Genomic DNA, 23,171 nt, shown 5'->3' with positions numbered 1-23,171 from the left:
GCGAGATCGTGACCTGAGCTGAAGTCGGACGCTTAACCGACTGAGCCACCCAGGCGCCTCCGATGCGAATTCTTGAATATCACAATTTACAATTGACTTGATTACGAAGTATGAAATTAATTTTGGACAGTTCAAAATGGGAACTGCTTCAGATTCTAAGTTGGCAGGTGTCAATTTAAGGGCATTTAGGATATATTCCGCTCTTTCTTAAAGGTTTCAATGCTATTTGAAGGTGGTTTACCTCTGTAGTTTCAATTCTGCTACACTGACAAAGCACAAGGCAGGAGATGTACTGTGGAAGGTAGAATGTCCGTGATGTGAAAGATATTCCTAACTTGGGGATATCTCCTAATGGAGGTAAAGTTAGTGGTGTTATGATGTTCCTAATTTGGGGAGCTAAGGTGCCAATCTAGACCCATGGTCTTTCATTCCTTCTTTACAGTGTTCATCAGAAAAGGAAATATCTAACGGTCAAGTGCTTTGGACTGGCAGTCAAACTGACTTAGTTTCAAATCCCACCTCTACCAGTGTCTACCACACTCTCCAAGCCTTGAGTATGCACATTTGTAAAGTGAGGTATACCAGTACCTATCTGTCTCCTCTTGGAGATTAAATAAGATACCGCGTATCGGTGCCTGGCACTTCACAGAAGGAGCTCAATAAGCATTAACTATTATTAATATTATTAAACAGATAAGTTTCAATAGCACTTATCCACATAATATCCTAGGGAAAAGAAAGCTTTTCAGGAAAATATTGGACCAGATTTTATCTAGTTTTTATTTGATCCAAACATTTTTATCAAGCAAAGACACTTATGAAACAATAATCTTCTAAGACATAATTGTTTTCCAGGTATGGGTAGAGAGAAAGCAAAGTGTAAACTGTTTGAATTTAGAAATGAAATTCCAAACAGGCATCACATTTATTGCATTACCTGAAGAGAATAAAACGTTAATATACCAGACAATGCAAAAGCCTCTAAAAATACCACTTTGTCACATCTATTTCAAAAAGAACCAATTGTCAGAAAAGCATGCTGAACAAATTTATTCCTTAGACACAAATGTCTGTTTTGTTGGTGACTCAAAGTCCCAAAGATACTTATCATGAATGAGTTATGATAATTAGACATAAAACTTTTAAACACACGAAAAATAAAACAAAGCTTAAAATGAGAACTAATGAAGAAAAAAAAGGCAAATACTAAGAAAAATACTATAAGGCAGGCAGACTAGAGAAGGCTTGGTCTCTCCAAATGGAACATTCATGGTGAATAGGAATGCCAATCCCCAAACAAGACCTTTCAGATTCCAAACAAAAACGCTGAGAAGTTTCTGTAACTGGAGAATGGGATGGAGGAATTCTATTAGGAGTCTGTTTCAAAATAAAGTCTTAAAAATTATAACTTAAGGGGCTCCTGGGTGGCTCAGTTGGTTAAGCATCCGACTCTTGGTTTCGGCTCAGGTCATGATCTCACAGTTCAGGAGTTCGAATCCTGTGCTGGGCCCTGCGCTGACAGTGTGGAGCCTGCCTGGGATTCTCTCTCTCCCTCTCTCCTTGCCCCTCCCCTCCTCTCTCTTTCTCTCTCAAAATAAATAAACTTTAGAAAAAATTATAATTTAGAACAAAGTTCTAAAAATGAAAACCTTGAAGAAGTTTTCATAATCTAAGGAGTATAATCCTCAACATTTTCTAAAGTTCTTATTATGGCCTAGAATACAGCCTCGCCCTTATATTAATGCATTACATCCTCACAACAGTCCTATAAGGTCATTTAAAAGGAAAGATCTGGCTGTTAAAAGAGCTTGTTCAAAAAGCGACACTGATTTTGAACTACACTACCTGTCCCAGACAGTTCCCGGGGCTTGAGCGCATTACTGGTCATCTTGAATCCCTTACTGAAGTGAGAGCAGCACTACTTTCAGCTGCATACCTATGGGTTTATACGATTTTAACACAGGAAGAAGATGGCATTATAACCCAAACCGGTCTGCAAAAGAGAAGTGTGAAACTGAGACAAAGCCTTCAGCACACTGTATATGATAGAAACATTACAATTATATAAGTAATCGTATGCCTCTTCAATATGATTACACTGCATTTGGGCTTGTAGTTCATATGCCTTTTTTTCCATTTCATTTTTTTAGTGTTTAATTTTTATAAATATATTGGTCTGCAATAGAATGGAAATTAAACAAGACCAAAAACTAGTCATCTACCAGATAGCTGGAGGAGCACTGCCTTAGAGCTCTGGTGCGAACAGCTTGCTCTCTGTTACCAGCTCTGTGGCAAAGAGGAGACGTGCTCAGGTAAGTAACAATCCTCAGATAACCCATCTAACATCTCACTTCGGTCATGGCTGTTAACTTCATTCATCAGTCAGAGCACTTGCTAAGCTGGGTTAATTCCAGGTAACGTTAAGTTGTAGGCTCTTCACCTACTTACGTAGCATTTTCCTTTAGAGCCAAAGAAAACTGCTCGTTACCAACTGAATCTAACATCGTAAGATAGTACTAACCTAGTGGTTCCAACTCCTTTACCAGACGGGATTTCATTTGTGTAAGGCATGCTCTGGCCTTCTTTACAACTTTAGTTTTTCTCCTTCCCATATGCTGAAGAACAGAGCATCTTCAGCATCAGTTGCTCATAAGTATTTTCAAGAATCAGAGATTTTGGGGCACCTGGCTGGCTCAGTGAGTTGAGCATCCAACTTCTGCTCAGGTCATGAGAACGTGACTTGTGGGTTCGAGCCCCACATCGGGCTCTGCGCTGACAGCTCAGAGTCTGGAGCCTGCTTCAGATTCTGTGTCTCCCTCTCTCTCTGCCCCTCCCCCGCTCGTGCTCTGTCTCTCTTTCTCTCTCTCAAAAATAAGTAAACATTAAAAAAAAAAAGGAATCAGAGATTTTCCTTTCCTTCATTTTAGAAATCACTTAGACATAAAGGAAGCAAGAAAGAAGTTAGAAAAGCATCAAGAAAGTTGGTCTGGGGGCAAGGAATGCCGAAGACAGTGATGAGATCACTGTCACATAAAGCCGGATGGTCAGATACAGCAGGTAGGCACCACTGCTGCAGCAATTTTCAGGTTACTTAATTTTAACTCATTTCTAAACACTAAATTTGCCATAATTAATGGGTTTTTGAACGTTTATTCCTGTCTGAGAAATTCTAAGGGGAAAATACTGTATTGAATAAAAGCAGCAGCTAGATTAAGAACATGAATAAAAAGCATATGTTTCCATATAGATGAAAGTGAACTGTAAAATAAATTAGACTGGTCTTTTTATTTATAATAATGCTAGTCTCTAAAAAAAGCCAGATTTCCTTAAAAAGTAAAGTTGTTCAGGGGCTCCTGGGTGGCTTAGTTTGTTAAGTGTCTGACTCTTGATTTCGGCTCAGGTCATGATCTCACAGTTCGTGGGTTTGAGCCCCCACGTCCGACTCTGCGCTGGCATCACGGAACCAGGTTGGGATTCTCTCTCTCTCTACCTCTCTCTCTGCCCCTCCCCTGCTCATGCTGTCTGTCTCTCTCAAAATAAATAAATTAACTTAAAAAAATTTTTTAAAGGAAAGTTGTTTAGCCAGTATAGAAGCTTAGGAACTATTTTCTAAAGGTAGAAACTGCTTCCCAGCCTCCATGAATGAAGTTTAGTTTTTACACATTTATCATCTCACTAGTTTCATGATACATCAATACATAATAGTATAATCTGTCTAGAAAAAATGCTTAATTTCTAGAAGATAAAAAACATCAGTTGAATTCTAACATGTCTAAGTTATATATAATTTTCATTTTTATTCTACGAGCTCAAAATGGACTGTGCCTGCTGTAATAATAAAAGAATATCATGAATGTGATTTATAGCATTTTAAGGCCTACAGCTGGAAAAGACCACTTGACCATCAATTCAGACAGCCATAAATGACATGTCATACTAATTATCTTTATTAATGGCTTGGTTAATTACACCACTCATGTACACATTTCCTTTCAGTGAAAAAGAAGATAGCAGATCGCATATTGCAAAAACCACTCAAAATGGTTCAAGAAGATACTGAAACTGGAAAAGTTCTCAGCACTTTATACAAATAAAGTTTCATTAATCTCTTATTTGAAGACATTATAATTTTTGATAAATGCTACCTCAGTTAAGTTTTTAAATACATACGCCAACTTAAATCTCACAAATATTAGCCCTCATAAGGCCAGTTCAACTCTAATGCAGTTAATAGAAAATATGGTTCAAGGCAGAATAAAGCAGGCTTACAAAGTACTGGACAGCAGGTGGCCCAAATGAGTGAAGCAGGCTTCACAGCCAAAGACCTTAACAATCTACCACTGCTCAGCTCTAGCCAACTACTGCCTTGAGGGAATACAGACAAAAAAAAAAAAAAAAAAAAAAAAAGCAATAACAACCTTAAATACTGTGCTAACCTAACAAATTAAGTCTGTGGGTTAGGTTTGGTCTATCAGTTTGCTCTCTCACGAAGCTCTTTCAGGACTGGCGGTGAAACTGGGCCTATTTTACTGCTGAACCCCCAAATACTCATGAAATCCTGTTCCTTCCAAATGTAATGGGTTTTCTCCCCTAGATGTCTGAGCACTGTGCATGCTGTGAGCTCTTTATGAGGAACTTATCCGCACTTTTAACTGAACAATGCTTCCACCTTTCTTCCCCACTCATTAATGTTTGTGCAAATAAGGACAAATGTACAAATTAACCAAAATGTCAAAACATATTAACAAAAATTTCATTTCTAAGTAAAGATCTGAAACAACTTCAAATATGCATTCCAATGCTCTCTTTCTTTAAAAGGAAATGTGAGTTAAGAACAATCTAGTTTTCTTATCTTCATTCGTTAGCATGAATTCCTTTTTGTATTAACAAAAAACTAATTCAAAAAACCAGAAAATTTTGGATTCTAATCCAAAAAAATTACCTCTCCCCCCAAAAAACTATGCTTCATTTCCTCAAAAAGATAAAGTATATTGATTTCAATGCATACAGACAAATAATATTCCCCATTTATGTTCCTTGATAGCAATCTGGAAACTTGATTCCTTGGAACCTCTGGGAATCCAAAGAATGTTATGGTACCTCTTTCCAGGAAAGTGTGCAGAGAGTCCTAAATTTTTGTATGCAATTTCACAAGGTTCAGAGTACCCCAGGATCTTCAGTGGATCCACCCACCCCAAGTTAAGGGCTCTAGTGCCTAAAATGAGGTTTGTTTCTATTATGAAATGTTATGCATCTTTTTTTTTTTTTTTTTTTTAATGTTTAGTTTTGAGAGAGAGAGTGATCATGAGGAGGGGCAGAGAGGGAGACAGAATCTGAAGCAGGCTCCAGGCTCTGAGCTGTCAGCACAGAGCCCAACGCGGGGCTCCAACCCACCAACAGTGAGACGATGACCTGAGTCGAAGTCAGACGCTTAAGCGACTGAGCCACCCAGGGGCCCCATGAAATGTTATGCATCTTTTAAAAAGATAGTCTTTCCTACGAAGATCTTTAGCTCTGAGCTTAATTGAGGAAACCGCTTCCCTTTACAACTGTCAGTACTTCCTAGCAGCCATCCTGACAACTGACAGAAAATTGAGAATTTCTTACCTCGGAGAAATTAACAGCCAAGGGCACGATTCCAGCCACGTAACATCCCACCAACATAGCCAGAGACAGCAGACTAATGGAGATGAAATCATCCATTCTGTCCTCCTTTATTTACCCACCGCCACCAGACTACAAATTTTCAGAGGCTTCAAAGGGTGCTTAGGTTCTTAAACGCGTGTGGTGATTCCAAGACAAGTGGACTTTCCAGTTTTTTCGTCCTCCTCACCAACAGATGTGTTCACGAAACCCTTCTCTGGAACGCACCTGAAAACAGTCCCTTTTTGCTGATATTAGCACCAGAGAGAACTTTCAGCAATCTCAGGTCCCGATCCCTGTTTTCAGACGCCAGTCACTGGATTCCCTAGCGTTAACAGTTAAAGGTATGCAAAGGGCGATTTCTTCAATCGTCGGAATGGTGGCACAATGGACCCACTCCCTCCACAACGTCCCAGGTGGCAGCAGGAAAAGGAGGAAAACCCAAGCAAACTTGTTCGTCCTCCCGGCTCCCCTACCTCCTTGGGGCGGTTCTCGCCAGCCTGGGACCAGCCCACCAGTCCCGGCAAACTCTCCTCCGAGTCTAGAATGGGGAAAGAGTCCTGCAGGTCTCTACCGATGGGCTTAGGGGTTCAGCAGCGAAGGTGATACAAAGCTGTCTCTGCCCTATACCCGATACTGCCCATATTACTCCACTCCGCTGGGCCTTGACCCAGAGCCACCGATACTACAGCTGCCATGGCCGCCAAGTGGCACCTCTTCATTACATCCACTTCCGGATTGCTTCACCGCCCCCTCCTTTAGAAGAGTACTTCCGGGTTACAACCGACCTATGGCCCAGGAGTCTTACGCTACCGCCATTTTTGAATAGGGCCATTGAAAGATATCTGGAGTCACAGTCTATATCGGTGATCACTCTAGGCGCCTGTCCAATAACAAGAGTACGGAAGACAGCGTCTTGAAAAGAAATGATTATTTTTCAAGTTCTGCAGCAATTCCCTGCGCACCCCATCGCCCTTATCCAAGATGGCTGTGACAGAGTCAGTATCCACTCTAGCTGCCGGAAATGTGTGCGCCTCTATGGCCCAAAATGCTCTTTCGCGGTGCGTTTCTGACGACTTCCGGCGGCTCCTCTCGCGGGGATTGGCTGTTGGCGGCTTTGCAGCTAAGCTCGTGTGCGGCGGCAGTGTCGGCAGCGGCTGCAGCGAGAGAGTTTGGCGCGATGGTGAGAAAGGCCCCCGCGGCTCCCCGATCCCCCGGCCTCTGGGGCGATCCCAGCCCTGTACATCTTCTCCTCGTCTCATCCAGAGCGAGCGTGCAGCTCCACGGCCCTCCTGGTCGTGGTTCGACCTTTCCCCTTCCCGCCGCGGAGAGGCAGGGCCTGGCACTAGGCCCCGGAGCCCGGGTCCGCCCTGCGTTTGCGCGCCCGCCTGTAGGCTCCGGCGAGGCGTGCGGTGTGGAGGATGCACTTTCTCCCAATTGCTGCTTGATAGAGGCAGGCGTGGACATGCTGCTCTGTCCCACCGGACTCTCTGGCCGAGTGCAGGAACAATGGCCGTGGGGTGTATGACAAACCAGTTCCCAAAGCTGACAGATGCAGCGTTCTGCACCCAGCGTGTGGGCCGGGAGGGGTCGTCTTTGCTTTGTAATGTGCTTCTCGGCTATTTCCTTTTGTTTTTCTGTACTCTGTCTTTAAGTACACATAGAACGTTTTTTCTCTTTTCCAAGATTCCAGATGCCCGATTTGGCGTTTCTCGCAGCCCTCAATCCTGTACTTACTCGTAATTTACTACTCATAATCTCTTGGGACTGAAGGCTGAAAAAGATAGGCTCAGCTGGGGGTCTAATCAGGGTGGTAGTGGAGTAAGTGGGTATTTTGATTGTGTTTTATATTTTATTCCACCAAAAAGGAGATGCTCCTAGGGATTATGAGGAATCATGGTTACTTCCACACTTCAGCTTTCGTTTTCTGATTGCTGCAGTTACTGTTAACAAGTTATGGAGCTGTGGTTAACAGCTTTTTAAGGTTGTACTTTTTTAAATTGAGATGTTTTAGTGTTTGATTCCACATAGTTTCCCAGAGAGGACTAGGAATTAGAAGACCGGGTTTCCAGTTCTTGTTTTGTCATACTATCAATGTGACCTTAGATCTTTTACTCTGAGTTTTCATTCTTTGCTTTTTAAGTCACTACTTGGTATTGTGTTCAAATACTTAGATTAAAATCCGAGAAAGTAACAGCAGTTAATATCAACAATCCATTCTCTGTTGGGCAGATATCAGTGATAATTCCTTATCAGTCCAAGTAGCATTAAAAATTAGAATTTGTATATGAATCAAACAATTATTGGTTCAACAATCTTAAATACTTTTGCTTTATCAAGGATACAAGTTTCAGCTTTGGATTTTTTGGGGGGTTCGTTTGGGAGGAGCATTTGAAGCTAATGAGCAAGTCGTACATAATATTTCTGTAGCAGGAGAATGATTCTTAAGAGTTCATGTGTGTGAGACTTTTAAAAAGTTAGTAAGGCCGGGGGCGCCTGGGTGACTCAGTCCGTTAAGCATCCAATTTTGGCTCAGGTCATGATCTCACAGTTCATTAGTTCGAGACCCCACATTGGGCTCTCTGCTGTCAGCATAAATCCTGTTTTGGACCCTCTGTCCCCCCCTTTCTCTCTGCCCTTCCCCTGCACACATTCTCTCTTTAAAATGAATAAACATTTAAAAAGTTAATAAGGCCAGATTATTCATTAAAGTGATTCACCTGTGCTTGGTAATTAGAATAAGGATTTTATTAAGGTAATTCTGCATAATTTTTACTGATTTAGGTTTTATAATCTTATTTTTCTATTGTGGCAAGTTTGAATATATATATGTATATATATTTGTTTTTATGTGCTTATATTTTGCATATATATTTATCTTTGTTTTTTAATAACACAAAAGGGCTTCGAAAATAGCTCCAGTAAAAAGAATGTGACTAAAACTGATTTGGGAAGTTTTATGATCTTGAACTGTTGACAGGAAGGCACTACCGCTTAAAAATAATACCCACTTTGCCTGTTTTATTAAGAGGGCATGAGCAGGGGAGAGGGGCAGAGGGAGAGAGAGAGAGAATCTTAAGCAGGCCCCACGCTCAACGCAGAGCCATACAGGGGCCTCAATCCCACAACCCTGGGATCATGACCTGAGCTAAAATCAGGAGTTGGACACTCAACCAACTCAGCCACTCAGGGGCCCCAAATAATACCTGTTTTGACTACAGCTTTGTAAATGTAGTTTTTTGTTCTTAGTAGTTTTTAATCCTTGTCTTTGGGTAGTAAGTATTGAAAATAGTGAGATTTGTCAGAGGTTCATTTTAAGATGTAAGAAGTAACATACTGAGTAGCCGTTTCCATATTTTTATTCTCTTAAGTAAATTAGTCATTTAATTTGCATTAGAGTAAGAACAAAATTAATGTAGTAGCCATTAGTATGGCTAATGTACCGAGCAGGTGCTACTGCAGGAATGCTAATGTGGTTTCTATAAAATTATTTTCTTCTCAACATGTGGCCCATTGAAACTACTTTTTTTGAGTAGGTGGCTTACAAAAACTTCTATGTAACAAATAATCTAATAAACTGCTTTCTCTGGTTTATAATCCCTATTTAACAGAGGCCTTGACTGTTATGGTCATTATAGGTGAGAATTACCCTTCATTTCTTGTCACCAAGTTCTATTTTTATCTCAAATCCTCAAACTTTTCATAAGAATGAGTTCTTGATGGAGAGGGAGGATTATGAGCAATTCCTTTGCCATTTTTTTTTTTTTAAGTTATTTCTTTTAAGAGAGAGAACCAGCAAGGGAGGGGCAGAGAGAGAGAGGGGTACAGAGGATCCAAAGCAGGCTTTGCGCTATCACCACAGAGCCGGTTGTGGGGCTTAAACTCAGGAATCGTGAGATCATGACCTGAGTTGAAGTCGGATGCTTAACCGACTGAGCCACCCAGGCACCCCCCTTTGCTTTTTTTATTTTTAATGATGTTTTTCTTTTCCTTTTTTTCAAATGTTTATTTATTTATTTTGAGAGAGCTCACGTGTATGCAAGTGCAAGGGGAGGGGCAGAGAGAATCCCCAGCAGGCTCTGTACTGTCAGCCCTAAGCTCCACTCGACTTGGGACTTGATCTCACCAACTATGAGATCTTGACCCAAGCCAAAATCAGAAGTCCAGTGTTAACTGACTGAGCCACCCAGGCACCCCCCTCCTTTGCGCTGTATGTAGTGTTCAGAGTACTGGTTTTTGGGTTTTTGGGTTTGTTTTGTTTTGTTTTCTTTTGTTTTTTTTTGGTTTTTTTTTGGGGGGGGTGCCTATCCGGAAACTCTAGGCCTTGTCTATTTCGGTGTTGTTAAAAATTATCATTTCAAAACATTTTGGGGGGGCCTGTCATAAAGGATTTTTGCGACCCAAAAATAATAGTACAGCAGAGGAGAAGGTTGTCATAGTTTTGCCCAGGAGGAGACAGGGGGCTCCAGTACTACTGGTATTTAGTGGGAATAGGCCAGGAATGCTGCTGAACATCCTGTGGTACACAGGACTACTTCCACAAGAAGGACCCTTCCAGCCCAAGTTGTAATAGCACAGAAACTGAAATAGACCCACTAACGAAAACATGTCCCCTCAGTGAGCATGCGGTGGAAGATGTTAAGTCTATTTGCTATTCTTCAGGCATATTCACATTTGTCACAGTGTGATCATCTATTTTGTGTGATCCTAGTGGTTAAAAATACAGGATTTTGAGATAGCATAGGCTTTTAAGGTGAGTCACCTACTGGGTGAATAGTTCAGTGGTTTCTCTAGGGTAACGTTAACTATATATATTAATTTTGTGCTGCCAGTTTATCTTCTGCCTTCATGTTGGAGTCTAAGCCACGGATAAGATGTAACTCCACTGTTGTGCTGAGATTGGAAAAAGAACGTAGATCGATACAGTGCTTGCAATCACTAATAGTGTTTCACTTTTTCTCTCCTTTTATCAGCCCACATCTGATATTTTATTAAGGAACTTAATAGGGCTAAAGATAGAAAGTGACCAGTGGAGATAGAAAACCTAAGTGATCTAGTTGGGAAGAAAGATAGGAAAGAAAAAACAGTACAGGGTAGCTTATGCTGAATGCTTACAGGCAGTAAGTACAATAGGAGTTCAAGAAAGCAGCCATTAAGGACTGAGAGACTGAAGAGACCTTACAGAGAAGCCGTCCATCTTCTTTTTTTTTTTTTTTTTTTTTTTTAATGTTTATTTCTGAGACAGAGACATAGCATGAGTGGGGGAGGGGCAGAGAGAGAGGGAGACACAGAATCAGAAGCAGGCTCCAGGCTCTGAGCTGTCAGCACAGAGCCCGACGCGGGGCTTGAAACTCACAACCCCTGAGATCATGACCTGAGCCGAGGTCGGTCGCTCCACCGACTGAGCCACCCAGGCGCCCCAAAGCTGTCCATCTTCTGATGCTGCACTTGTATAAAGGCAGAAATGTAGGAAGAGCACCCTAATTAATAGTGGGTTTCTTTAAAAATTTTATTAATAGTGTTTTAATAACCATTTGTGTCATGACTGAGGGTTTTATATCATACTACGAATTTCTCAAATATGAGTTAGAAACTTACATTGATATCACTTTTTCCCCTGTAGTCTCACACCATTTTGCTGGTACAGCCTACCAAGCGGCCAGAAGGCAGAACTTACGCTGACTATGAATCTGTGAATGAGTGCATGGAAGGTGAGTTTAAACACTAGTCAAGAGTTTGCTTGTTTTTTCCTGACATTCACTGTAGACTGTGTCTCATTTAGGAACTGGGCTTATTTTTCCTCCACATTTCTTGAGTTACTAATTTGAACGGGGAAGGAAGATATTAAGGACCATATTTGTTGAAAGTTGAAACACTGATTGTACGTATTGTCTTTCTGCTGCAAATATTATTTTACCTTTTTTTTATCCAGCTCATCATTACAATGAATGACTTTCTGAAGCCTCCCATTTTTATGTTGATGTTCTTTGTTATGTTAGGTAAATATCTTACAGGTATTCTTTAAGTATTCTGGTTAAACTCCAGCACTATAGCGGTAAGGCAGGCTCTAGGGATGCCTTCAGAACCTATTAGTCCGCTCATTGAACAGATAAACATTAAAAGCTGTTGAGGTTTGGTTACAGTCCATCATTGTGTTAGAAAATAAAAATTATCTCAGAGAATAAAGGCAAATGGAACCAAATAAGTATAATTTATTGTGCATTTGATAAATTGGCACCACCCTGAAGGGAATAGTGAGTGTGTCTTTACTCCATAAACCCTTAGGTGAGAGCCCATAGATCGGATCGTCACAAATTGGATTCATCCTTACATTTAATCATTACATCAAGTAAGCCAGGTGTGGACATTCCGAGCCCTTTTGCAAATTGTCCATTCTTCACTTCTTCCTGTAAAAATTTTATAGTCACTGTTTTTGCTGCTGGGTATGTCCCCGAATTTGTTGATTATCCAGAGCTAACTGGATTAGACTTAAAATCTGTCCATTTAAAGCCAACAGTGGGTAGATCTGGGGGGGGAAAGCTACTGGTAATAATTAGAGACAGCTTCTAGATAGTTGGCACCAGGCCTTCCTGATTGCAGGTTCTCTTAGTTTTAAAAGAAGAGGAGGCTCTTGTTCTTCCCCCTCTTTAGGACCCTTCCTCTTCTGACCATGGTAAACTTTGTGCACATGCTGCCTTAGCACATTATTGCTTTACCTTATATTATCATGTTTGGTCTTTGATTCTGCGGTACTCTGCCAATCTTTGCTGATATTAGTGAAGCCTATTTTTTTAATTTAATACATTTTACTTATTTTTTTTAATTTAAATTTTTTTATGTATTTTTTAATGTTTATTTTTGAGAGAGACAGAGACAGAGTGCAAGCAGGGGAAGGGCAGAGAGAGAGGGAGACACGGAATCTGAAGCAGGCTCCAGGTTCCGAGCTGTCAGCACAGAGCCCAACATGGGGCTAGAACTCATGAACCAGAAGATTATAACCTGAGCTGAGGTCGGACACTTAACCAACTGACCCACTCAGTCGCCCCAATACACTTTATTTTTAGGAGCACTTTAAGGTTTACAGAAAAATTCAGTGGAAAATACAGAGTTCCTATGTACTGCTATAGGAGTTCCATATACTACTGTGTTCCTATGTACCCCTCACCTCCACAGTTTCCCCCATTAATAACACCTTGCATTTGGAGTTGTATGTTTGGTAAGGTTGGTGAACCCGTTATTGATACACTGGTACATTATTGTTACTAACTAAAGTCGGCTATGAACTAAAGTCCATTATTAAAATTATTAACTGAAGCTTATATTAGGTTTGTTCTTGATGTTGTACAGTTCTGTGGCTTTTACTAAATGCATAGCATCATGTACCCATCGTTACAATATCCTACAGAATCATTTTCGCTTAACCCCAAAACCCCTGTGCTCCACCTGTTCATCCCTCCCCACTTCACCCTTTGCACTCTGGCAGCTGTTGGTCTTCCTGCTGCATCCATAGTTTTGTCTTTTCCAGAATGTCATAGAGTTGGAATCATTACCGTACGTAGCCCTTTCAGACTGGTTTGTTTCACTTAGTATGCATTTAAGGTTCTTCCATTTCTTTTTAAATTAATAGATTTAATTTTTTTTAAGAGTAGTTGTAGGTTTACAGGCAAACGGACTTGAAAGTACAGGAATTCTAGCACACCCCTTCTTCCCTTACCCCCTCCTCCCTGTTTCCTCTGTTACTTACATATCCTGTATTAATGTGATACGTTTGTTAAAATTGTAGAACCAATGCTGATACATTATTATTATTATTGAATAAAGGCCATATTTTCCATTCGTGTTGAGTCTTTGCTTTGGACATTTTTTGGGGTTTTGGCTTACGTACAATGACATGTATCCACCATTTACTGTCCTAAAAATCTCTGGTGCTTTATCTTTTTCTCCCCCCAAAACCTCTGGCAACCACTCATCTTTTTAATGTTTCTGTAGTTTCACCTTTTCTAAGATGTCAGCTAGTTGGAATTAAACAGTATATAGCTTTTTCAGACTGGCTCTTTCAAAAAAAACAATGTGCTTTTAAGGTTCTTCCATGTCTTTTCATGGCCTGATAGCTCAGTTCTTTTTATTGCTGAATAATCCATTGTTTGGATATACCACAGTTTGGTTATCCATTTGGCTAGGGAAGGGCATCAAATTGCTTCCAGGTATTGGCAGTTATGATAAAGCTGCTGCAAACACTCGTGCAGGTTTCTGTGTGGACTCGAGTTTTCAAGCCCTTTGGGTAAACAGTGAGGAATGTGATTATTGGATCATATGGTAAGACTGTTTCGCTTTGTGAGAAGCTGACAAACGGTCTTCAGATGTGGCTTTACCATTTCACATTCTCACCAGCAATGAATGAGGATTCCTGTTCCACGTCCTTCACAGCATTTGGTGTTGTCAGTGTTTTGGATTTTTGTCATTCTCATAGGTATATACCAACACGTCTTGTTTTAATTTGTAGTTTTCTAATGACATGATGTTGAGTATCTTGATAATGCTTATTTGCCATTTGTATATCTTCCTTGGTAAGGTATCTGTTCAGATCTCTTGCCCACGTTTTAATTGAGGTGTTTGGGTGTGTTTTTTGTTTCATTGTTGAGTTTTAGTATTGACTTCTTTGCGTATTTTTTGGATGACGGTATTTTATCAGATCTGTGTTTTGCAAAGATTTTCTCCCTGTCTGTGGCTTGTCTTTTCACTTTCTTGATAGTGCCCTTTGAAGCACAAAAGATTTAAATTTTGATAAACTCTAATTCATATATGTTTTTCTTCTGTTGTTCTTGGTCTTGTCATATCTGAGAACTGATCGCTTTATTCAAAGTCATGAAGATTTGTGCCTATAATTTCTTCCAAGCGTGTTATAGTTTGGGCTCTTACATTTAGGTCTCTGGGCCATTTTGAATATTTGTATAGGGTGTGAAGTCTAAGCCCCACTTTATTCTTTTGCATGTGACTATCCAGTTGTGCTAGCACCATTTGTTGAAAAGACTATTCTTTCTTCATCAAGTTGTCTTTGTGGACCCTCTTTTCTATTCCATTGATCTGTATGCCTATACATAAGCAATACCACACTGTCTTTGTTACTGTAGTTTCATAGTGAGTTTTGGAATTGGTAAGTGTGAGTCTTCCAACTTTGTTATTTTGCAAGATTCTTTGGGTTATTCTGGGTCTCTTGCATTTCTGTATCAAACGTTAGGATCAGCTTGCCAATTTCTGCAACAATAGGTTGGATTTTGATAGGGATTGCACTGAATTTATTGTGGGAAGCATTACCATCTTAATGTTAAGTCTCCTGATCCATGAACACGAGATCTTCCATTTATTTAAGTCTTTACTTTCAGTGACATTGTAGTTTTCAGTGTATGTCGTATGCTTTTTTAATTACATTTATTCCTAAGAATTTTACTTTTTGATGCTGTTTTCGTAAGTTCGTGGAGCTGTTTTCTTAATTTCATTTTCAGCTCATTTATTGTTAGGGTATAGAAATACAGTTGAATTTTATATATTAATCTTCTATCCTGCAATTTTGCTGCACTCATTTATTATTAGTTCTAATGGTTTTGTGTGTGTGTGGTTTCCTTAGGATATTCTGTATATAAGATCATGTCATCTGTGAAGAGACATAGTTGCACTTTTTTTTTTTCCAGTCTGAGTTCCTGCTATTTCTGTTTCTTGTCAGATCACTTTGGCTAGAATCTCCAATATGATGTTGAATACAAATGACAAGAGTAGGTACTCTAGTGTTCCTAATCTGAGTGGGAAAGCATCCAGTCTTTCACCATTAAGTATGATGGTGGAAGTGGGTCAGTGCCTTTTTAAGATAAATGGTGAATTTCTTTCCCTGGTTATTTCCTTTGCACTTTTCATCTTTCTGTTCAGTAACTCGTGAGTGATATTCTTTGATCACAGTGTGTGTACCAGAACCAATCAAAAGCCCTAATTCGGATATAATTTAGCTTTTTAATAGATACCGTATATGCACTTTGAAATACATATAGAAAGGGGCACCCAGGTGTCTCGTTGGTTAGTGTCTGACTTCGGCTCAGGTCATGATCTCGCGGTCTGTGGGTTCGAGCCCCGCATCGGGCTCTGTGCTGACAGTTCGGAGCCTACAGCCTACTTCCGATTCTGTCTCCCTCTCTCTCTGTCCCTCCCTGGTCTCTCTCTCTCTCTCTCTCTCTCTAAAATAAATGGACATTAAAAAAATTTTTTTCTTTAATTTTTTTTTTAATGTTTATTTATTTTTGAGACAGAGCATGAATGGGGGAGGGTCAAACTCACTGACCGTGAGATCATGACCTGAGCCGAAGTCGGACGCTTAACCGACTGAGCCACCCAGGCGCCCAAGAAAAAATTTTTTTAAAGGTGCTCTTACAATAATCTCTTCCTTGGTGCCAGTTTTGTTTTTGTTCTTGCATTGTATCAAAATTGGAAAGCAGACCCACAGTGTCATCACTTGTTTGAACTTTTCTGTGACAGGTCTTTAAAGTTCTTTTAGATCTAGTGGCTTGAAGTAATCATTTTATTGTTAAGGCATAATATACTTAACATTCTGGCAAATGTATGAAATTTAAAGAAATCCACTAGTGACAAAAATTAAAAGTGGTCAACTTACTGTCCTTTTCCCAGCCCAACTTTGTAAAAATAAAATATTACGGTATTGCTATATATTTGCTACTCATGCCTAAAGTTTATACAACTGTAAGATCTTGGTTTTCCTCTCTCTTAGGCGTTTGTAAAATGTATGAAGAACATCTGAAGAGAATGAATCCCAACAGCCCCTCTATCACATATGATATCAGTCAGTTGTTTGATTTTATCGATGATCTGGCAGACCTCAGCTGTCTTGTGTAAGTATCGGCCACCATATCTCTTAAGTTGTATCTTTCTGTTGTTTATCCATTTGTTTGATTTTGGTATTGGGAGCTCACTGTGTGCCTGACATTGATCTTTGCATTTTGACTACTGTGTAGTAATATTTCATCTACGTATGGCTTGTAAGTTAAGTTGGTAACATAGAGCTAATGGCACAGGAAAAGTTAATAGTTTTGCTAATTGGTGGCCATCAATATGCAGAGAGAATGCTGAAGAAGAAGTTCAAAGTCCTTCAAAGTGCTTCTTTGTTTCTTGAACCAAATAGTCTTTTTTTAGTTTGTTTGTTTTTTCCCTTAAAGTCTTTGTCCTAAAGCAGTTGGCTTTGGCTAAGATGATGCTGTTTTCATGACAAAGGAAAATGAGAGTACCTTATAATAAGATCATCTTCAGTCATCAGGTGCTTGAATATTAATTACATGCCAGATACTGTGCTAGAAGTAAATACGCTCTTGAAAAATATATAGGTCTTATTCACAGGGACTTCCTGGGATTCCTGGATTACCACTGGGGCCAGGCCAGGACTTGCTGTCTCACCAAAGATTCCTGTGGAAAATTCGCATTTCCTTGGAACATTTGAGTTTTATTTTGCTTCCTGAAAACAGTCCAGTGATTCAGGTCTGGTCTTTAGTGAAATGTATTAATAAGAAAGTTTTATTGTAACTATTTCAATATAAAAAGCTCATATAAGAGGCCAACAGGGCTGTAGGTATTCTTCTGTGTTGGCTTGTATTATCTATAGTTAATTTGCTTATAGTAGGACATACAGAAAAAGCAACACATAATCATTTAACAAACGTTGGTTGAGTGCTGACTGTATACCGTGCTTGTTCTAGGCATTGGGAATTGAGCAGTAAATAGAGATGGAAAGGATGCCTGTGAAGCTACAGAGGCGTGAGGGGGAGAGCACAGGACATGAAATTGCAGGGGCAGGAGGGTGGTGATGTCCTAGGAGCCAACTTGAAAGTATTTCATATTACTAATAGGCCAAATTCATGAGGACTGAGAATTGACCCCTGGTTCAGCAGTGGGAGTCTTTGATGACTTCCAAAGCAGTTCTGGAAGAGAGACAGGAGTGAAATCTTCACAGGTTTCAGGGAGTTGAAGGTAATGGGAAGCATAAAAGGCAGCCAACACAAATAACTTTTTTGAAGAATTTAGCTTGATAGGAAAGCAGAGAAATGGGATTATAGCTGGAAGAAGAAGTTTTTTTTCTTTAATTTTGTTTTTTTAAAGGGGGGAGAAATAATGGTAAGTTTGCAGGCTGTTGGGATGATCTAGTAGAGGGGGAGAAATTGATGGCTTTAGATAGGATATCAGACATTTCATTAAATAGAGTAGGGAGGGCAGGCAGATGTGGAGAGCTTGGGGAAATTACTATGGTTGTTTTAGTTATCTCAGGAAAACAGGAAGGAATCATTTGAAATTAAGGATGAGGGGGAAGATGTTGGAGGTTTGTGAAAAGAGGTGCAAAATAATCTAGGAGGGTGAAGGGATTAGGGCAAGTTGTGATTTCTGAGGTACCTGATAATGAATTTAAGATGGAATTATTAGTCATTATGGTGTTGGGTTTTTTCCTAGTCAATCTTAGCCTGGGTGGATTACAGGTGAGGCTCTACAGGTAGAGAATCAGCAAAGATTTTGCTATAAGTTTAGGGTGTATGTAAGGAAGTATCCTGCAAGAGACTGAATGACTGTGAAACATAAGTGGGGGTTGGGGTGGGGTGGAGACAGAGGTAGGATCTGTTATAGGTCCCAGTGGGGTCACGGAGTTGTTGAAGTTGGGGTATTGGGAAGTAGTGCAAGAATGAGATGCTTGAATTTGGGAGACTGAAGGTGCTGGAAAGCTATCTGGCCAAGGGAGGGTGGGAGATGAGCTCCGGGAAGAGAGGAGTTCAAGGAACTGAGAGACCCCGATGTTGGCAGAATCATCTACTGGATGAAATCACCAATAATGTATACATTTACTTTGTAGACTTTGAGAGCAGGGAGGTTTGTTTTTGTTCACTGCTGTAGCCCCAGTGCCTTGAATAGTATTTGGCACATAGTTGGTACTGAGTAAATATCGGTTGTACAAATGCACGTCACCCTTATAATATGATTTGAGGTGTAGCTTTTTTAAATTATTGGTAATCTTCCTTTTTTCCCATTTACATTTACAGAGCTTCCCATTTACAGAGCTATCTTTGGAATTGATAGGATGGTCTCAATAAAAGTGAAAGAATCTAATGTGACTTCTCTCATGCTGAAGTTGTCTTACGTTTTGAGAAATCGTAAGGTTTTTATCTGATGAAAATATGGTGTTTTTAATACAGTTTTGTTCCAGGTGTGTTTGTTTTGGGACATTTTCACACTTGAGCTTGAACACTAGATGTTTCAGTTGGAACTTAAAGATTTTAATAGAGTTCACATGCGTGCCCTCACCTTGTTCTTCAAATGAACTACTGATTTTATTTTAAAAATGAATAGCTGTCTTATTTTATAACAACTACTTGTTGAGACATCAGGTACCTAATGCTGATGCTTTGGGATGTGGCACACATTCTCAGCAGATGGGGAGTTACTTAAAGCCAAGGATCATGTTTTACTCCCCTCAGGAGATTGTGGGTTAAGAGCTAGCTGGAGTTTTAGAACTAGACACAGCTGAGTTTGAACCCTGGCTCTGTCATTAGCTAGCCCCCCGCCGCACCTCACCCAGGCAGATGAGCTTAATATTGCTAATCCTCAGTTTGCTTGTTTGTAAAATTTAGAGAAATCTACCCACAGGACTACTTGAGGGGATCTAATACTTGCTTAGCACGGTGGTATTGAGTATATAGCAGAAACTCCATTTTTAACTAGCTTGACCAAGTCAGGGCAGGGTTTTATTTTATGTTTCAATGAGTAGATGAATTCTTTAAAATTAGCTAAGAGTAAAATGATATGAGCTTCAAATTCCACATGGGAGTTAAACTATACTGTTAACTTAAAGAGGTGTTATGTTGGGTTTTTTGACTGTAAACTGTAGCTATTTAGGATTCGATCTCTAATGAAACTTTTTTGGTCTCTGAAAACTTACAAAAAAAATTTTGTTTAATGTGTATTTATTTTTGAGAGACAAAGAGACAGAGTGTGAGCAGGGGAGGGGCAGAGAGAGGGAGATACAGAATCTGAAGCAGGCTCCAGGCTCTAGCCTGTCACCACAGAGCCCGACTTGGGCTCTCGAGCTCATGACCTGAGCGGAAGTCGCATGCTTAACAGACTGAACCACCCAGGCGCCCCTCTGAAAACTCTGAGTCAACTTTAGGTTTTAAAACCATTTTGCCCATATGACTTTGTTATTTGAATATTCAGGAGAAATAAGGTGTTTTTCCAAAGAGGTCACCTATTGCCATGGTGCTTCCAATGGTAGCACATCCTGCTCCTTTCCTTAATCAGGGTTGTGACTTGGGCTGTTACTCCTCAGACCAGGAATTGAGTCCATTTTTGTAAATTGTCATGAGCTTATTGCTTCTATCAAATTTACATGGCAGCGACATAGGACTTTTTCTGATTTTTCTTGTTTAAACCATATAAGAGGAAATGAGCAATAAATAAGTTGATACTTTGTGACATAATTAAACCCTGGACAAACTGACTGCATTAATAGTAAAATTTAGGCCTGGAGGCTTGGTACTTCATATATTTGAAATCAGAATACAAATTTCTTCACAGTTCGGAGAGTGGTTAGGATTTTTTAAATAAGCTTTTTAAGTTTAAAATAATGGCATTTTCAATATACAGGCTTTCCTTGTTTGCCTAAAGACAAAGGGACGTCTTTTCATCCTCAGTTTTGGAATGCAGACTTACTACTCCTAATTAAGGAGACAACCTGGTATCAGTGAGGACGCTGGCTAATTTCACTGCTCAGACCCACAGCTTCTGTTCTTGGATAAACCTGCATTCATAGAACATAACACAGAAGATTCATCTGTACCAAGAGCTAGGGATTTTGTTAATGAATTTAACAGCTAATTGTCTGATTTCAAGTGCCAGTAAACAGCTGTCAACTCACAACTTGCCACAAAAAAAGGCATTATTATTTCTTCAGTTGAAAAATGGCGTGCAAGTTGATGGATTCCTAAATGTTCACAAACCAAAGTCATCTTGCTGGGGGAGATGGTTTAAATAAGTCCCACCTGGGTATAGTTCTGAAAAATTCGATTCCTTTTTTAGTTCTTTCCCAGTGTTGATGTAAATATTGTAGTCTGTTGTACCATACCCGAATTAGACTAGAATAACCCTTATTTAATTAGGAAGCATGAATAAAGAATAATCAAAGAAAATTGTTTAATTTTTTTTGAATATTTCTCGTAACAAAAGGACATTAATAAAAATGAAAAATGTCCTTTTTTTTTTAAACGTTTTATTAAGGTAGAAGGTTTATACATTTTTAATAAACCAGATTCTGACCTTACTATCCAGGGGAAGAATATACTGGTATAAAACATTCTGACTTTGGAGTTTGTCTCTCTTGCTAAAAGTTGGAGCATAGGTTTCTAACTTAGTGTTTTCGTAGTGAGGAGGACTCCTGTCCAAGAGTGTTTTAAGCTTCTACTACTTGCCCAAGTCACTTAACTAATAAGTTGCTTGTTCTTTGCTTTTTCCTTATTAAAAAAAGGGGGGGAGGTGATAGTATCTACTCAGGGGTTGTAATTAAGATTGAGTGAGTTGATTCAAATAAGTACTTAAAGTAATACCCAGCAGTTGGTAACTTCTTAATCGTTATTATCACTTGTATTTGTATATAATTTTTTGCTGAGAAGTTAAAAAATGAAACTTCTGGCTCAAATAAAACAATAATTGGTAAATTAGATAGTTTGTTTTTCTAAAGTATCCCTAAGGTTTGTTTTGTTGTTGTTGTTGGGTTTTTGTTGTTTTTTAGGCAAACTCCATCTTTGCCTCTCTGGAATTCCTTATAGTGTTTCTACCACGTGACGCACATGGCTTTGAAATGCTGAAGTGCTTTGTTTTTGTCCAATCTGTGGTTCCTTATTGTCTGCTTTTTTTATGCCCAGGCCTTAGTTTTTTAGCCCCAAAAATGATTGTATTGCTTACCCAGCTAGATTTCAGTGGTAGGTCACCTGGAATGTTTGTACTATTGGAGTCTTCTAAGGATACACCTCTAGTGATTGTCTATTAAGCGATACCTTGGCCTCAGAAACCCTGGCGTCCCACTGGAGTTTCTTCGCTAATGCCGATCCTTGCACTCCTGGCTGATAAGAAGCTCATTCACCTTCTAATAATTCTCCACCAGCCTCTAGTGTGATTTATTTTAAGAAGCAAATCCTGAAATATAGGTTAAAAGATTTTCCTCTCTTAATCCTTTACAAAGATTTTCAAAGTTTTTTTAGTTAATTGTAACGTATATAGCAAATCTCAAGTTTGTACCAGTGTTTGGTTTTTGTCTTATTTAATCACTAAAGAAACAATAAACCTTGTAACTCTATAGGAGAAAGAACACAGTTTCTGGTCATACTGTGTCAAGAAGTAGATGTGTAACACAGCAAGCATTTAACTTAAGATTTCTAGACCTTGGTTTCTTTTTTCTGCTAGAAGATTGCACTAGGTGGTCTAACGTTCCTATCGCTTAAAATTCAGCATAATGTAAGCAGCTCTTTTATGTTTTCATTAAGTTCATGTATAAACATATACATGAGCTTAAACGTATACATGGCACACCTGTGCCATCATTGGGCAATTATAATTTGGGGTTTTAAAAACACGACGATAATTGACCATTGTAACTTTGCTTATTACTTTTCTGTTCCTCAGTTACCGAGCTGATACCCAGACATACCAGCCATATAACAAAGACTGGATTAAAGAGAAGATCTATGTGCTCCTTCGTCGGCAGGCCCAGCAGGCCGGGAAATAGTTGAATTGGAAGCAGTAGGGGGATAGGGGTGGGCTTGGAACACAGGTGTGTACAGCGTGCTGTAGTGGAAGTTTTGTATTATAGGAACCCTGTTTCCATTTTGGTATACTCTAGCCAGGATTGAATGTATTAGATGAAATGTGAGGATCTTGTTCAATCTGAAACCCCCATTGCCCCCTTTCCCCCCCTTTTTTTTTTACTTAAACATTTTTATGATAATTTAGATGGAAGTTGTTTGTCAGTTAATGTTGGTTCCAATCCTTCAAAGTGTTCATATCTTCTTTATAACATTCACTATACTAACCCTTCTTCAGGTTGGGGTGGGGGGGGGTGGTGACAGTTTAGTTAAATGTCCTACAGATAAAGTCTTAGTGAAAAATGAATAAATGTTCTTTAGCTATATTTTCCCCTTGAGTGATTGTTTTTTTGGCGGGGGGGGGGGGGGCGGTGGTGGAGGGTCTCTGAACAATTGCATTTTCTTGCAAAGCATTATCGGTCTCAGAGCCAGTAGGCTGCCACGCAGAGAATTTGAAGAAAGCTTATGTGTGTGTTGAATACATTTCACTGTGGTTTATATGAAGCTAACAAGCTTTTACCTCATTTTTCCATTCTTGTAAGTTGAAGCTCAATTGCAACTCCAAGGTTTGTACTTGACATTGCTGCAAACATGATGAAAGATTTCCTGGTGATATAGCTTGTCTGCAGCAGCTGCCAGGTT

General features: G+C 39.6%; 2 protein-coding genes across 4 annotated transcripts in view; one reads left to right on the top strand and one right to left on the bottom strand.

Moving 5' to 3' along the window:
* The window catches only part of SLC39A9 (solute carrier family 39 member 9), a 52,171-nt gene extending 45,760 nt beyond the window's left edge, over positions 1 to 6,411 (bottom strand). The window contains exon 1 of one of the 3 annotated variants that reach the window (XM_060620151.3): positions 5,608 to 6,411. In XM_060620151.3, coding sequence (XP_060476134.1) covers positions 5,608 to 5,703 — 96 coding nt within the window. In that variant the 5' untranslated portion in view covers positions 5,704 to 6,411. The remainder of the gene's footprint in view (positions 1 to 5,607) is intronic. The other 2 variants (XM_078448091.2, XM_078448090.2) reach the window with 2 other exon arrangements.
* Positions 6,412 to 6,676: 265 nt separating this feature from the next.
* ERH (ERH mRNA splicing and mitosis factor) lies at positions 6,677 to 22,855 on the top strand. The gene is made up of 4 exons (XM_060620152.3): positions 6,677 to 6,826; positions 11,267 to 11,354; positions 16,415 to 16,535; positions 22,351 to 22,855. The coding sequence occupies exons 1-4, from the start codon at positions 6,692 to 6,694 to the stop codon at positions 22,451 to 22,453; spliced, it is 447 nt and encodes a 148-aa protein (XP_060476135.2). The 5' UTR covers positions 6,677 to 6,691; the 3' UTR covers positions 22,454 to 22,855.
* The last annotated feature ends 316 nt before the right edge of the window (positions 22,856 to 23,171 follow it).

This window comes from Panthera onca, chromosome B3 (assembly GCF_046562875.1).
Source record: "Panthera onca isolate mPanOnc1 chromosome B3, mPanOnc1 haplotype 2, whole genome shotgun sequence".
Lineage (NCBI taxonomy): Eukaryota > Metazoa > Chordata > Mammalia > Carnivora > Felidae > Panthera > Panthera onca.
The sequence above is the reverse complement of the archived record's forward strand: the minus strand, read 5'-3'. Positions and strand labels throughout refer to the sequence as shown.

Coding starts and splice junctions, on each gene's coding strand:
- ERH (XM_060620152.3), top strand. CDS start 6,692: ATGCTCTTTCGCGGTGCGTTTCTGACGACTTCCGGCGGCTCCTCTCGC. Junction 11,355..16,414: donor TGTGAATGAGTGCATGGAAG/GTGAGTTTAAAC, acceptor CCTCTCTCTTAG/GCGTTTGTAAAATGTATGAA. Junction 16,536..22,350: donor GCAGACCTCAGCTGTCTTGT/GTAAGTATCGGC, acceptor TCTGTTCCTCAG/TTACCGAGCTGATACCCAGA.